The sequence below is a fragment of the Heptranchias perlo genome, chromosome 12, assembly GCF_035084215.1.
Source record: "Heptranchias perlo isolate sHepPer1 chromosome 12, sHepPer1.hap1, whole genome shotgun sequence".
NCBI lineage: Eukaryota > Metazoa > Chordata > Chondrichthyes > Hexanchiformes > Hexanchidae > Heptranchias > Heptranchias perlo.
Genome location: NC_090336.1, coordinates 34,934,449 through 34,949,108, shown reverse-complemented (window position 1 = coordinate 34,949,108; position 14,660 = coordinate 34,934,449). Strand labels below are relative to the sequence as shown.

General features: G+C 42.9%; 2 protein-coding genes across 9 annotated transcripts in view; one reads left to right on the top strand and one right to left on the bottom strand.

Moving 5' to 3' along the window:
• rpl27a (ribosomal protein L27a) overlaps positions 1–14,660 on the bottom strand; it is a 290,041-nt gene that overhangs the window by 40,488 nt on the left and 234,893 nt on the right. The window lies entirely within an intron of this gene.
• The window catches only part of trim66 (tripartite motif containing 66), a 243,877-nt gene that overhangs the window by 30,354 nt on the left and 198,863 nt on the right, over positions 1–14,660 (top strand). For 6 of the 8 annotated variants that reach the window (XM_067993932.1, XM_067993933.1, XM_067993928.1 and 3 more), the window contains one exon: positions 5,707–6,060. In XM_067993932.1, coding sequence (XP_067850033.1) covers positions 5,814–6,060 — 247 coding nt within the window. In that variant the 5' untranslated portion in view covers positions 5,707–5,813. Of the gene's footprint in view, positions 1–5,706; positions 6,061–14,660 lie in introns of those variants that run through there. The other 2 variants (XM_067993934.1, XM_067993935.1) reach the window with 2 other exon arrangements.

Genomic DNA, 14,660 nt, shown 5'->3' with positions numbered 1-14,660 from the left:
CATGTTGGCCACTATGGCACATTTCAAAAGTGTGCTGCAACATATGTTATATATCTGCTGAGGAATGTAAACAACATGTTACATAGAATTACACAGAATTGTATAGAATGTACAGCACAGAAATACGCCATTCGGCCCAACAGGTCCATGCCGGTGTTAATGCTCCACATGAGCCTCCTCCCTCCCTACTTCATCTAACCCAATCAGCATACCTTCTATACCTTTCTCCTTCATGTGTTTATCATGCTTCCCCTTAAATGCATCTATGCTAGTCGCCTCAACTACTACTTGTGGTAGCGAGTTCCACATTCTAAACCACTCTCTGGGTAAAGAAGTTTCTCCTGAATTCCTTATTGGATTTATTAGTGACTATCTTATATTTACGGCCTGTAGTTCTGGTCTCCCCGACAAGTGGAAATATTTTCTCTATGTCTACCCTACCAAATCCTTTCATAATCTTAAAGACCTCTGTCAGGTCACTGCTCAGTCTTCTCTTTTCTAGAGAAAAGAGCCCCAGTCTGTTCAATCTTTCCTGATAGGTATAAGCTGTCAGTTCCAGTATCATCCTAGTAAACCTTATTTGCATCTTCTCCAGTGCCTCTATATCCTTTTTATAATATGGAGACCGGAATTGTTCACCGTACTCCAAGTGTGGTCTAATCAAGGTTCTATATAAATTTAACATAACTTCTCTATTTTTCAATTCTATCCCTCTAGAAATGAACCCCAGTGCTTGGTTTGCTTTTTTTTAATGGCCTTATTAACCTGCGTTGTTACTTTTAGTGATTTGTGTATCTGTACCTCCAGATCCATCTGCTCTTCAATCCCATTTAGACTCTTATATTCCAAGGAGTATGTGGCCTCCTTATTCTCCCCACCAAAATGTACCACCTCACACTTACCTATATTGAAATTCATTTGCCAATTACACACCCAATCTGCAAGTTTATTAATGTCTTCCTGTATTTTGTCACATGCCTCTTTGGATCTAACTGTTATGAAAACTATGTAAACTTTCTGATTTTCAGTTTTAATTCTTAAGAAAACTTTATATGAACTTTAACTTTTGTTTTAAATGACAGATGGGATTGGTGACAGACACATTGGCCCCGATATTACCAGGGAGGCGGGATGGCAGCGGGGGGCGATTGGGCGCATGGGTAACTCGCCCAGTAAAATCCGTCCATTCCCCAAGCAATCACGGGTAAATTGATGCCACTTACTGTGGCTTCTGGGTTTTCCGTCGTCAGCCTGCGCAGCGGCCGGACTGCGCACCCACATCACAGGCTGTCAGCTGGACAGACCTCCAATGCTGCTCCTGCAGCAAACAACCAAAATTATACAATGGAGCAGACCGGAGAAAGGCTGCTCCCAGATTTACCGATGCCTCACTCCAGGTCCATCTGGAGGAGGAGGAGGAGGGATATTTTCTACCCGGTGGACGGGAGGAAGTGGCCTGCCTCTGCCACCAAGAAGGCTTGGCTCGAGGTGGCATAGGAGGTCACCAGCAGCAGCAACGTTTCCCGCATTTGGATACAGTGCAGGAAGCGCTTCAATGACCACTATGTCAGCCAAAGTGAGTACACTTACTCATTCCCCTACACTCCATCTTCCACATCACCGCCCCCATTCCACAACTCCTTCTGCATTGCCAACGCTACTCTATCACATCACTCCTCAAGACCAGAGGGGGGCCGCAACATCTGGTCGTCCTCACAGACGCGGAGCAGGAGGCTCTGGAACTAAGCCGCACCCTCGAGTGCCTGTCCGTCAGAGACGCCAAGAGTGCCACCCGACAAACAGCTGGTGACAGAACTTTAACATTCATCACTCGCAATAGTAAATGATGTTAACATGCCTTGCCATCTTCAGCACCTCAACATCTGTCATCATGCTTAATATTGCCTTCTGTTCTCTTACAGGGCCTTCAGCGACTGCTGTGCTGGCAGCGGGCGATTCCTCAGAGGACCTGCTGGCCTCTGAGGGGGGCACCATCACATCTGAGCGAGCCATCCACCAGCGCAGATACACACACCTCAGTGGGTCCACGTCCTCACTTAGTTGGGGTCCCACATGGTGAGTCTCCACACACATGTGAGCACGAGCAGACACTGGTGGCAGGGGCAGCTGTGGAGAGTCCGCGTCGGTGGGAGCACTCTTCTCCAGGCTCTGCTCAGCTGGACACAGATGCTGAACCTTGGGGGCCATACATGAAAAGCAGAATGATCGAGCGGCAGCAGCACAATTGCGAGGTGCTGGAATAAGTGCCATGTACACTCTCCACAATCGCACAGAGGATGGAGGAGTCCAACTCCTGCATGAGTGGAATGGTGGCACAGGTACAGGAGGGAATCTCTGAGAGACTGTCACAGGGACGTGAGGGCATCTCTGAGATAGTGTCGCGGGTAAGTGCGGGAATGTCTGCGATGGAGGGAAGGCTAGCCTCCATGGAGCTTCAAGCACGGCTCACCAATGAGTCCATTGAGGCCCTGACAACGGCGCTTCAGACTCAGGGTGAGCAACATTCTGCCATCTTAAACAGGCTGGCAGATACTCTGGCACTGGCCTTACAAGGCTTCACATATGTCCTCCAAACTGTCGTCCAGCAGAGTAGTAGGAGTGGTGTGGGCCTGGCCCAGGGGAGGGAAGATGGCGAAAGGGGACATAGAAGTAGGGATGTCACTCAAAGCTTCCCCACGTCTCACCCGTTGCCCCCCTCTCAACCAGTACCCGCAATGCTGCCTTCTCTCCAGGTGGCCGAGTCTGCCCTGCACAGGTGCAGGTGGAGCAGTCTTTGGAGGGGCCCTCACGGGCACCGAAACCCAGAGGGTGTAGGCCCAAAGCATCTAATTGGTGAAGCATGAACAGGAGCAACCTGTCACTACCTCTGCTGCAGCCACAGAGGAGACACCACGTAGGAGTACTCGTAAGCGTAAGGCGAATGTGAGCACAAAGGGGAGGCATAAGGGTGTTTGACAGCTTGTCAATGTTTTTTATTTATATTTGATTTTTGTTACCAGCACATTAAATATTATTATTGTCACCACTACTGCCATGTCTTGGCCATTCTTGACTGGCTTGTGTAATAAGTCCCTTTCACAAGGTTCACCATGAACGCCCACACTTGATGCCACCCATTGGGTCACTCTACAGTGGGTGTATGTGTAGTTGCACAACTATTTTGTGCAGGCTGCTGGTGTGGCGGCTGCTCTGTCCAGGTGGTGAGGACTGGACTCTTTACACTGTCTGATGTTGGGAGAACCGTTCACATATCAGTGACTCACTGGCCTCATGAGCAGCCAGGTGAGCCGCTGTTCTGCCTCCTCCTCCTCCTCCTCTGCTTCCTCCTCCTCCTTGTCCATATCCTCATCCTCCCCCTCCTCCGCCTCTTCCTCCTCAGTATGGATGGCAGATGTGGATGGGGCCTTCTCCAGCGGCACCCCTCTCTGTTGTGCCATGTTGTGCAGGGCACAACAGACAACTATAATGTGTCCCACTCTGTATGGTGTGTACTGAAGCGCTCCCCCAGAACGATCAAGGCACCTGAAGCGCATCTTGAGCAGCCCTATAGCATGCTTAATTGTACACCTGGTAGCGATGTGGCTGTCGTTATATCAACGCTGTTGCTCGGTGGTGAGGTGCCTCAGAGGAGTCATGAGCCATGTGTGCAGGGGTATCCCTTGTCCCTGAGGAGCCAGCCCTTGCGGGTGTTCAGTGCGTGGAAGAGGGGCGGGATGTTGGACTCCCGGAGGATGAAGGAATCGTGGCAGCTGCCAGGGTATCTGGCGCACACGTGAAGAAATTTCTTGCGGTGGTCAAGATGAGCTGAGTGTTGATGGATGATAGCCCTTCCTGCTGATGCACAATCCTGGCTCATGTGGAGGTGCTTGTATTGCTATATGGGTGCAAACGATTACATCCTGCACCTGTGGGAAACCAGCCACAGCGTGGAATCCCGGTGGCACGCTGGAACGATGTCCCCGGTGGCACGCTGGAACGATCCGGAGGCGCAGAAGTTGAGGGCAGTGGTGACTTTGACAGCGACAGCTAAGAAGATGCTGCTCGGGCCAGCTGGGAGCAGCTCGGCATGAAGGAGGCTGCAAATGTCTGCGACTACCTGGCGACTGACTCTGAGCCTTCGTATGCACTGCTCCTTAGAGAGGTCCAGGAAGCTGAGCCTCGGTTTGTAGACCCTGTGGCGAGGGTAGTGCCTCCTGCGACGTTGCTCTCTCTGTTGTTGCCCTCCGTGCTGTTGTGCAGATGCCTGTGGCGCAGCACTGTGTTGTGGAGCTCCATGTGGCTGAGGTGGACGGCGTGCCTGGTGAGGCTGGTGATGTTGCTCGTCCTCGGATGAAGTGATGAATGCAGCTATGGTGTCCCCCCATCTTGACGGTGTGAGTTTGAGGGGGTCCACAAAGTAGGCAAATGTGTTTGCACAGCAGAGTTTAGGGTATAAATTAAGAATTTTGAGTGGAAAGACAAAGGTGTTGCAGCCAAAACTTTGTCTGAAGTGACAGAGTGCCCTGCTGCAATAAATGAGGTTTTCCCCCCTACTTGTCAAATAATTCTTTGCATCTCCCACTGGCTGCTGGCTGAAACACATCTGCTCCAACAGGGAGTGTTTCCCACAGCACGGGAAACATGCTGCGGATTCTTCAAAATTGCACCCCTGCCAAAATCTCCACTCAATGAGGTCTGTCAAGCACCTCAACTATCTACCTAACTATCTAAAGCAGCATCCCGATGGCTTTCATTGCCGGTGGTAGTCCCACATTCGGGAGCTGCGCACGTGCCCAAATCAAATTACATGTTTCCTTTCAGTAGGGTTTAGAAGAGCTAAATTCCAGTTAATAACGATAACACAAGTATAGCAAGATACTCTTTGATAACTATTCAAACTAACTAAATACAAAATAATAAACGCAAGGTGCACACCGTCAAGATGGGGGGACACCATAGCTGCATTCATCACTTCATCCGAGGACGAGCAACATGAGGTACTTAAAAATATTTTAAGTTCGTCCTGGATCTTGAAGTAAGTTGGCGGGGGTTGGTAACTTGGAAAATTTCAAGTAAAGTGTCAATCGAAACCACAGGAAAGTACGGAGTTTGTTGTATTTTTAATCCTTCTATAGACAATACTTCCCCACCCCCCCCCCCCCAACAAAAAAAATAATTCCTGGTCGTGCCCTTGGCAGCTACCTGCTACCTACAAAAAAATACCGAATCTGTCCAGCAACAAACCAGACTGTAGAACATGTTACGCTGCAGACAATGAATTCTTGCATTTCCCGGTCACAAAAAAAAAAGAAAAACAAGTATTTGTTCAACGAACTTCTATTTACAGTAGTCTAGGAAGCATTATAAAAGCGACAATCATGCATTTTTGGCGCCTTATTTATTGATCACGTCACATCAAATGTTGCAACTTCTACATCAGACTTTAAAATCCTATTCGGTTCTTGCGAGTGCTTTAATTGCTATTTACTGAGCCGCAGTTGATTTGCCTATTACCGATCGAGTACGTCATTCACATTTCAACCAGTCCCATTAGCTGACATGGCGCTTACAGGGCGAATTTATTGAGATCTTGAATATGCAGTGACAGAATGAGCTTTACTGCGAAGCTTGCCAACGTGTACACTTCGGGTTTCTCACGATTTGACTTGTTTTCCTTTTCTCTCGGGGAATGATGTCATTTAAAAGAACAACACTTCACATCACTGCCATCCAGGGATCCTCCAACTGAAATCAGCACTGTGCGTAGGGGGTGGTGAAAAAGGTCAAACGTTTGCTTTGAAAGAAGGAGCAATATGGACCAAAGTGGTACCGACAGCGTTATCAGTAATGAAGCAGAGAATGAATGGAAGAGTAACTCTACTGAAGACGAATGCAATCTGCTCAGGACCTGCATGGTTTGTAAAAAGGAGCTTACAAATCGCGAGCCCAGATTGCTGCCATGTCTCCATACGTTCTGTAAAGATTGTGTGCCGGCTCGGATCCGCAGCCTCAGCCCCAACCCCACAACCGCAGCCTGCCAGGAGGAGAGTAGTGAGGAAGGTAACGGGTTAAAGACGATCGCTATTAACTCTAGCAAATCCTACGAGACATATACACACACCATATGCCCACACCTGCCCGATCGGGCCCAGAGACGTCTAAATAAGCATTAGTTTTACTTGATCGTCTTTGTTTCTATTCTTCACACAAACGAGTAGGTTTATACTGCAACACACCTGCACTTAAGAGACTTGTTTGACTTTGCCCAGTGGCTTATAATTTGAATGGAAATTAATAGCATTGGTGTTATGTTAAGTGACGGTTGGAGTTATTTATAAACAAAATGCAGTGATCCTTATTGCAACAATAGTTTGTTTTAATTTCTTATATAGCTAACTTTTTCTGGTCTTGAATGAAACGGTATTGTAGTCACCAGGAGCTCAAATCTCTTGATCAAATAATAAATGCTAGAATTTATATTATGCCTTATCATGTGTTTCAAATCACTAATACACGATAAATTACTTTTTGGAGTGAAGTAACTTATGTATCCAAGGAGAAACTAGAAAAACTTGGGTAGAAGCTCAAACCTCTGGGTCAATCATCACACATGAAATATTACACTGAAATCTGGCTAGAGGTCTAAATAGGTTTAATCTTTGATTTTAATGCTTGACCTCTAAGACGTCCTACACTGACATTCTAAACCTGGAGGAAAGCTAGCTGCCTGTAACTAACTTTGTTGGAGCCTCCAATCTATTTTGTTTTGGAGCTTGTTCTATCAAGATGAGTCCATGTATTTTGGTCAGTGTGAGTTTGTAATAAAACAGTTTTGACTGTAGATAGTCTATCCTGTGTATGCTCTTTATTCCAATGCAAAATGTTTCTACATAGAATAGACTGTACGTAGCATTAAAGGTTGGAAGGAAAGTATGTAGTTATTGTGAACATGTCATCTGGTAAAGTGACTCATGAGACTTATTATGTTTATAAGCAAAGAATAGTGCAATGATGTGATTGGTGACATGAATTTTTATTTATTTCATATAATGAAAGCCATGGGTGTGGGGGGGGGGGAGGGGGGGGAGAATAAAAAGTTTCCATTGCAGTACTTTAAGTATCTGCTGTTGTATGAACTTTCCCAATGACCAACATGTTGAACGGAATTTTTCGAGTAGGTTGTTTCAGAAACTGAGCTCACTCAAACTCCCAAGTGACAAGGTAATGCCTCTTATCACAACTTGTAAAAATATGTAATTTATTTATAAAAATAGGCACTTGATCAGTTACTTGCGTGTCTAGGGATTGGTCAATAGAAACGTAACCAGCCCAGTTATTTCACAAAAGCAAACCGTGCAGTATTAAAACTCTGGAAAATCAGCTTGAAATGTTTATATTGTATTTGATGTTATTTCAAATTTCTAGTCACAAGAAAGTGCTTGCATATATAGTTCTGAGCTGAGGATCAGTATTTCATTTATACAGGAATTTGAGCTATTAGCCTTCAACTAAGGAATGGTGAGAATAAAGGTGACATTTAAATGATAAAAGATTTTTGAAACTAGTATAATTTGTAAGAGACTGAGATATATGGTACAACAGGAATGTGACTCTTTAAACTGATGGCAATAGTACAGATTTGCTAACCAATCACAGGCCTAACACCAAGAGTACAACACATTTTTGATTTAATGGACCCTGCCAGGGACATGAATCATGTCCAATATATCTGTAGTCTATTATTTTGATTGCTTATTGATTTTCACAATTAATCATTCAAGTGATATTGATAGATTAGGTGAATGGGCAAAACTGTGGCAAATGGAATTCAATGTAGACAAATGTGAGGTCATCCACTTTGGATCAAAAAAGGATAGAACAGGGTACTTTCTAAATGGTAAAAAGTTAAAAACAGTGGATGTCCAAAGGGACTTAGGGGTTCAGGTACATTGATCATTGAAGTGTCATGAACAGGTGCAGAAAATAATCAAGAAGGCTAATGGAATGCTGGCCTTTATATCTAGAGGACTGGAGTACAAGGGGGCAGAAGTTATGCTGCAGCTATACAAAACCCTGGTTAGACTGCACCTGGAGTACTGTGAGCAGTTCTGGGCACCGCACCTTTGGAAGGATATATTGGCCCTGGAGGGAGTGCAGCGTAGGTTTACTAGAATGATACCTGGACTTCAAGGGTTAAGTTACGAGGAGAGATTACACAAATTGGGGTTGTATTCTCTAGAGTTCAGAAGGTTAAGGTGTGATCTGATCGAAGTTTATAAGATATTAAGGGGAACAGATAGGGTGGATAGAGAGAAACTATTTCCACTGGTTGGGGATTCTAGGAGTGGGGGCACAGTCTAAAAATTAGAGCCAGACCTTTCAGGAGCGAGATTAGAAAACATTTCTACACACAAAGGGTGGTAGAAGTTTGGAACTCTCTTCCGCAAACGGCAATTGATACTAGATCAATTGCTAAATTTAAATGTGAGATAGATAGCTTTTTGGCAACCAAAGGTATTAAGGGATATGGGCCAAAGGCAGGTTAGATCACAGATCAGCCATGATCTTATCAAATGGCAGAGCATGCACGAGGGGCTGAATGGCCTACTCCTGTTCCTATATTCCTATGTAAGTGGGACTTTTTAAAAAAAACGAACTGTGGCTTCAAATAGATTTAGTCACTGTTTGCAAAGTTACATAAAAACGTCATCTAAGATACATAAAAGTTAGCTGCTGAAAATTCTGTTCCATCAGTGCACTTCTGCTGTGTCATTTTTATAGATACAGTTGAGTTGAACATGATTGATTTTTGTCAGGATTGCTTTGGGCTTCTTAAATCTAAATTGAATAGTCCAGTGAGTCCAATGCAGACTTAACAGATAATGCCAGTTCTACTGTCTCCTGATTGTCTAACAATTCAGATGTTTCAGTGGACTTAGTCTTCCTCAGAATGAGAGTAGTAATCTCACCATCTTTGTAAATCTGGAGTGTTTCAGTCCGTTCTTGCACTTGTAACTGAGTGTGAACCTATTCAGGTTGGAGTCTTCCTTCCTAGTTTGTTGATAGTCATAATCTTGCAACTGATCAATATTAATCATTCTGATAGTCACACTTCCAGTATAAAAGGATCTCTCAGAAGGCTCACTGTGTTCTGGTTGTTGATATTACCTGTCAGATATTGATAATTACTTTATTCATGGATGACGTTCAACTTTAATTGCATCTATTTATCTCATAAAATATATTGTTAGCACCCCAATTTATTCCCCCCTACTTTTTTACCTACCAATTTTTGTTTTCTTCCTCCTTGTCATAGGAACATAAGAATGAGTAGGCCATTCAGTCCCTTGAGCCTGTTCCGTCATTCAGTTAGATCATGGGTGATATGTACCTGAACTCCATTTACCCACCTTTAATCTATTTCTGTTGATACACTTATCTAAAACAAATCTATCTATCAAAATCTTGAAAATTTCAATTGACCCAGCATCCACAGCCTTTTGGGGAGAGACTTCCAGATTTCCAATACACTTTGTGTGGAAAAAAGTGCTTCCTGATTTCACTCTTAAATGGCCTAGCTCTAATTTTAAGATTATGTCCCATTTTTCTGGATTCCCTCATTAGAGGAAATAGTTTCTCTGTATCTATCCTGTAAAATCCCTTTATCATCTAATGCAGCTCAATTAGATCACCCCTTAGCCATCTAAACTCAAGGGAATGCAAACCAAATCTATGCAATCTGTCCTCATAATTTGACTCTTTAAGCCTTGGAATCATTCTGGTGAATCTGCGCTGTACTCCCTCCAAGGCCAATATATATATTTCCTGAGGTTCGGTTATCAAAACTGAATGCAGTACGCCAATTGGGGTCTGACCAAGACTCTGTACAACTGAATCGTCACTTCCTCACTTTTCTATTCCACCCCCTTGAGATGAAGGTCAACATTTCATTAGCCTTTTTGATTTCCTTTTGTAACTTCAGGGAAGGTGGGGAAGAATACATTGGAGAAATGGAAGTTATCATACCAGGAGGTGCCTTTATCCACTGGGTCATTGGAGGAAACCCAGAAAATAAGCTTAAAAGAAAGATTGAGTCTCCTGACGATTCCTTGCAGGAATATGGTTCCATGGGATCAGTTGACCTTTGGTACCTTCCCCATACTGGGCAGTCTTCATATATGAGTATCATCAAGCTATTTGACTCTAGGGGGCTTCACAGCCAGACCCAATCTTGTTCTTGCTCAGAGATCACATCACCTGCATTTCCAGCTGGGGTCTGAAGTGAGAGCACTCGCTGAACATCCCTACCACGGCCCAAGCTAAGATTAGCTAACTTAGTATTGAATCTCGCACTTTCCTAGTCCATATGCCCCAACTACGTACTGGCCTAAGTAGCTGTGCCACTAGGGAGTCTTTGGTTTATTTAAATAGAAATTGAGATTAATTCCATTTGGTGTGTAGTTTGTTCGAACTTAAGATCTGTGCTGATGAAAGGTTTATTGGGAAACCATGGTATTCAAATAAACTCTGGGATCCTGTAGAATCATAGAATCTTACAGCACAGAAGGAAAAGCTGACCAATTTAGTCCTACACCCCAACTTTTTCCCCAAAACCCTGCAAATTAGACCTCTTAAAGTACATGTCCAATTGCCTTTTGAAAGTTCTTATGGAATCTGTTTCCACCACCCTTTCAGGTAGTGCGTTCCATATCTTAACAACCCTCTGTGTGAAAGAATCTATGACCTCTGGGCACCAACCCACTTGCCAGGGGAAACAGTTACTGCCTTGCTCTATCAAAATCCCTCATGATTTTGAATAACTCTATTAGGTCTCCCCTTAACCTTCTCTGCTGTAAGGAGAACAATCCCAGCTTCTCCAATCTCTCCACATAACTGAAGTCCCTCATGCCTGGTATCATCCTGGTAAACCTCCTCTCCAAGGCCTTGACATCCTTCCTAAAGTGTGCCCAGAACTGACCACAATACTCCAGCTGATGCCTAACCAATGATTTGTAAAGGTTTAGCGTGACTTCTATGTTTTGGTATTCAATGCCCCTAGTTACAAAGCCAAGTATCCCATACACTTTCTTAACCACCTTATCAACTTGTCCTTCCACCTTCAAAGATTTGTGAATATGCATTCGCTGGTCCATCTGCTCTTGCACTCCCATCAAAATAGTACCTTTTCGATGATACTGCCTCTCCATGTTGTTCCTCCCAAAGTGCATCACTTCACATATATCCACATTAGATTGCATCTGCCATCTGTCCATTTCACCAGCTTATCTAAGTCCTCCTGAAGACTGCTACTATGCTCCTCACTATTTACTATGTTGCTAAGTTTTGTATCATCTGCAAACTTCAAAATTTTACTCCCTACATCCAAGTCCAGGTCATTTATATATAACAAGAAAAGCAATGGTGCTAATACCGACCCCTGGGGCACCCCATTGCATACTTCTCTGCAGTCAAAAAAACATCCGTTAACCACTATTCTCTACCTCCTATCCCTTAGCCAATTACGTACCCACGTTACCACCGTCCCTTTAATCCCATGTGCTTCTATTTTCTGAATAAGTCTGTTAGGTGGTATTTTATCAAAAATGCCTTTTGAAAGTCCATATATACAACACCTACTGCACTACCTTCATCAACCCTCTCTGTTACTTCATCAAAGAACTCAATCAGGTTAGCCAGACACGATTTGCCTTTAACAAATCTGTGTTGGCTGTCTCTTATTAACCCATGCTTCTCCCAGCGAGAATTAATTTTTTCCTTGATAATGGTCTCCAGTAGTTTTCCTGCCACTGATGTTAGACTGACTGGTCTGTAGTCACCAGGTTTATCCCTCTCTCCTTTTTTGAACAGGGATGTAACATTTGCAATCCTCCAGTCCTCTGGCACCACTCCCATATCCAAGGAGGATTGAAAGATTGTAGTCAGAGTCCCTGCTATCTCCACCCTTACTTCCCTCAGCAACCTAGGATGCATCCCATCTCGACCGGATGACTTGTTAACTTTGAGTGATGACGACCAATTTAGCACTTTCTTTCTATCTATTTTTATCCTATCCAATATCTCTATTCCCTCCTCCTTTACTGTAGTATAGTGTGAATTTATATCCTCCTTCTCCCCTCCCCCCCCCCTGCCCTGCCCATTATTTTTTCTCTAGTGGTCTCCTTTGACCAAGTAGTTTTGCAGCCAAGATGGCAGTGGCTTACCTGTTTACAGATCTTGAGCAATGTCTGTGTTGAGCTGGCTGTCAGGGGGGGAATAGGGGTCAGTAATGACTTTTTTCCCTCTAATTTTCTCTCCTTCCTTGTGGAGAGGTGCCTGACCTCCACTTGGCATCCCCACTCTGGCTAATCTATGGAATAGAAAATAAACCTATTTTGTAGCAATTTGTAGCTCTATTGGGGAGAAAAGCATTTAAAAAAACTTAAATTTATTCAGTACTAAAATAGTTCAATTTCTTCTGTCTTATTTGCTGTGCAATACAAGATAATGTGATGACAGCTGTGATAACACTTGCGCTGTAACCTATCCCAGAATGAATTTTTTTGGAAGAATAAATGAATCTTTTATATTACATTTAGAAAAGTTTACACTCCAGCCTGCCCAAGCTGTGACTTTGAAGCAATCTTGCACTCCGAGAAAAGTGTTGTAACATTTTGCTGAAAAGTCTTGACCTGAAAGTAACTGTCCTGCATGAAAATCTTGCAAGACAGAAACTGACACCTGTCAATGTGGTGACCACACAGTACATGTGGAAGACAGAGGGAAGCCCACAGCAGCAAAACATTTTTAAAAACTGCTAAATGAGGAAGCTTTTTAGATTGCTTCTTTAAAACTATTCAAAGTGGGGTTTTTTTTGGCAATATCATCTAGGACTTTTTGCATTATATTGAACACTTCTAGAGATGCAATGGAAGTACCCTGATAGTTTCAGTACTGTATTTGCTATCATGTAAATGCATCCAAGTAATTATTTCTTTGTATCCATTTGTAACTTTATCTTCTGTATGTTGAAATAATCCCACTTAACCACATTAAAATTAGCATAATTTGCTTTCGTTCAAATGTTTGAAACCTTACACAAAAAGTGTGAAAAGGATAGGAGCTGATTGGTGACAGATGAACAGATCAAAATAAATAAACAAATAGGTATAAAATTTGGTTCTATAAATCTGCGCTGAATATGATTGTACCTTCATAAGCAAATTCAGTTTTTATAGAATGATCCACAGTAATTAATTCCCAAAGTTGAGGAAGACACTTGACATCTGATTTCTAGGCCTAAAGGTACATATAACAAACAATAATTGCCCAGAAATTGTTCTTCAAATAACGGTGAAGCTAACAGGGCTCACCGTTATTTCAGTGAAAATGAAAAAGCAAGTTCCAGAGAGCGCACATGCACAATAAAATGTGGAAGTACAGAGCTTGCTCTTCCTGATTCATGGGTAATCTAAAAGCTTTGCGTTAAAGGGACCTCGCTGGCTGCAATCAATGGACCAGGGCTAACTTACTCTCCTGCCCAGCTGGAAACTAACAAATCTCACCACAAAAAGGGTACGCTGGGTTTTTTAGGTCTAAACTAACTTTTAACGACATGGTAAGTATTAATGACTGCCAAACAACCTTCCTAGCACTGAAAATTAACTTTTTTTTAAAATATGGAGTCTCATTACTCCTGATTTTAATAGTTTTGGACATTTAACATTTTTTTAAAGAATTTAAAAAATGTTAATTTTTTTACTTTTTTCTTTCTGCCTTTTATCTCAGTCTTTTAATCTTACCCTCTCTTTATTTCGCTTTCTCTATCCCATTTTGTAGTACATTTACTAACCTTTATTGGGCACTTCCTGGTTTTAAGTCTGCACGGTTTGTGAATGAGTTTCACTTCCTGGTTCTCACAGCATGGCTTGTTTGAAGCTGATTGGTTGAGGGGACATAGCGACCCTTTCCCCACTTATACAGCCCGGAAAAGAACGCTACAGTGTTTTGAACTCGCATTTCAAGGAAGTTGCCGCCAAAAAGAACCCACTAATTTAGTGGGTGAGTTTAAATCCAATGAGTGGTGAGCACTGTTGGTTTGCCACTCAGAGTAATTTATGAGCCATTATAAATAATAGTCTTTTCTTGGACTGTTCAAAGTGAATGAAATCAGTACTGGAAAATTGAATTATTTTACACCTTGGGCATTCAGTGATCAAACACACTGACATCAGGAATAGCACAGCTAGATGAGGTGTATAGCTTCCTTTGCTGTGTGCCAGCAATGTTCTTTAACCCAACGTCATAACAGCACAAACTGTGCATTCTATTTTTAATTCGCACATTAAACTTACCTTATGGTAGTTTTAATTAAGGTTGCCATGATTTTAAGTTATGGTTTGTTTTGTTTTGTAGAATTGCACCCACCGTAATTGCCAACATAAAAAGAACAAAACAATGGTGACCAACCACTTGAAAAAGCTGACCACTTAAATGCCTTGAATATAGGCCAATGTCAAAGGCCACTGCGTAACAGTGACTGAATATAAATCCATTTTAATGGGATTTCTGGATTTTTACCAGTTCTCCAAGGCAACAGAGCTTTTGTTTCTAGAACTAAATCCACTAGTTATTTTCCTTTTTTTCATTACTATCTTTCCTCT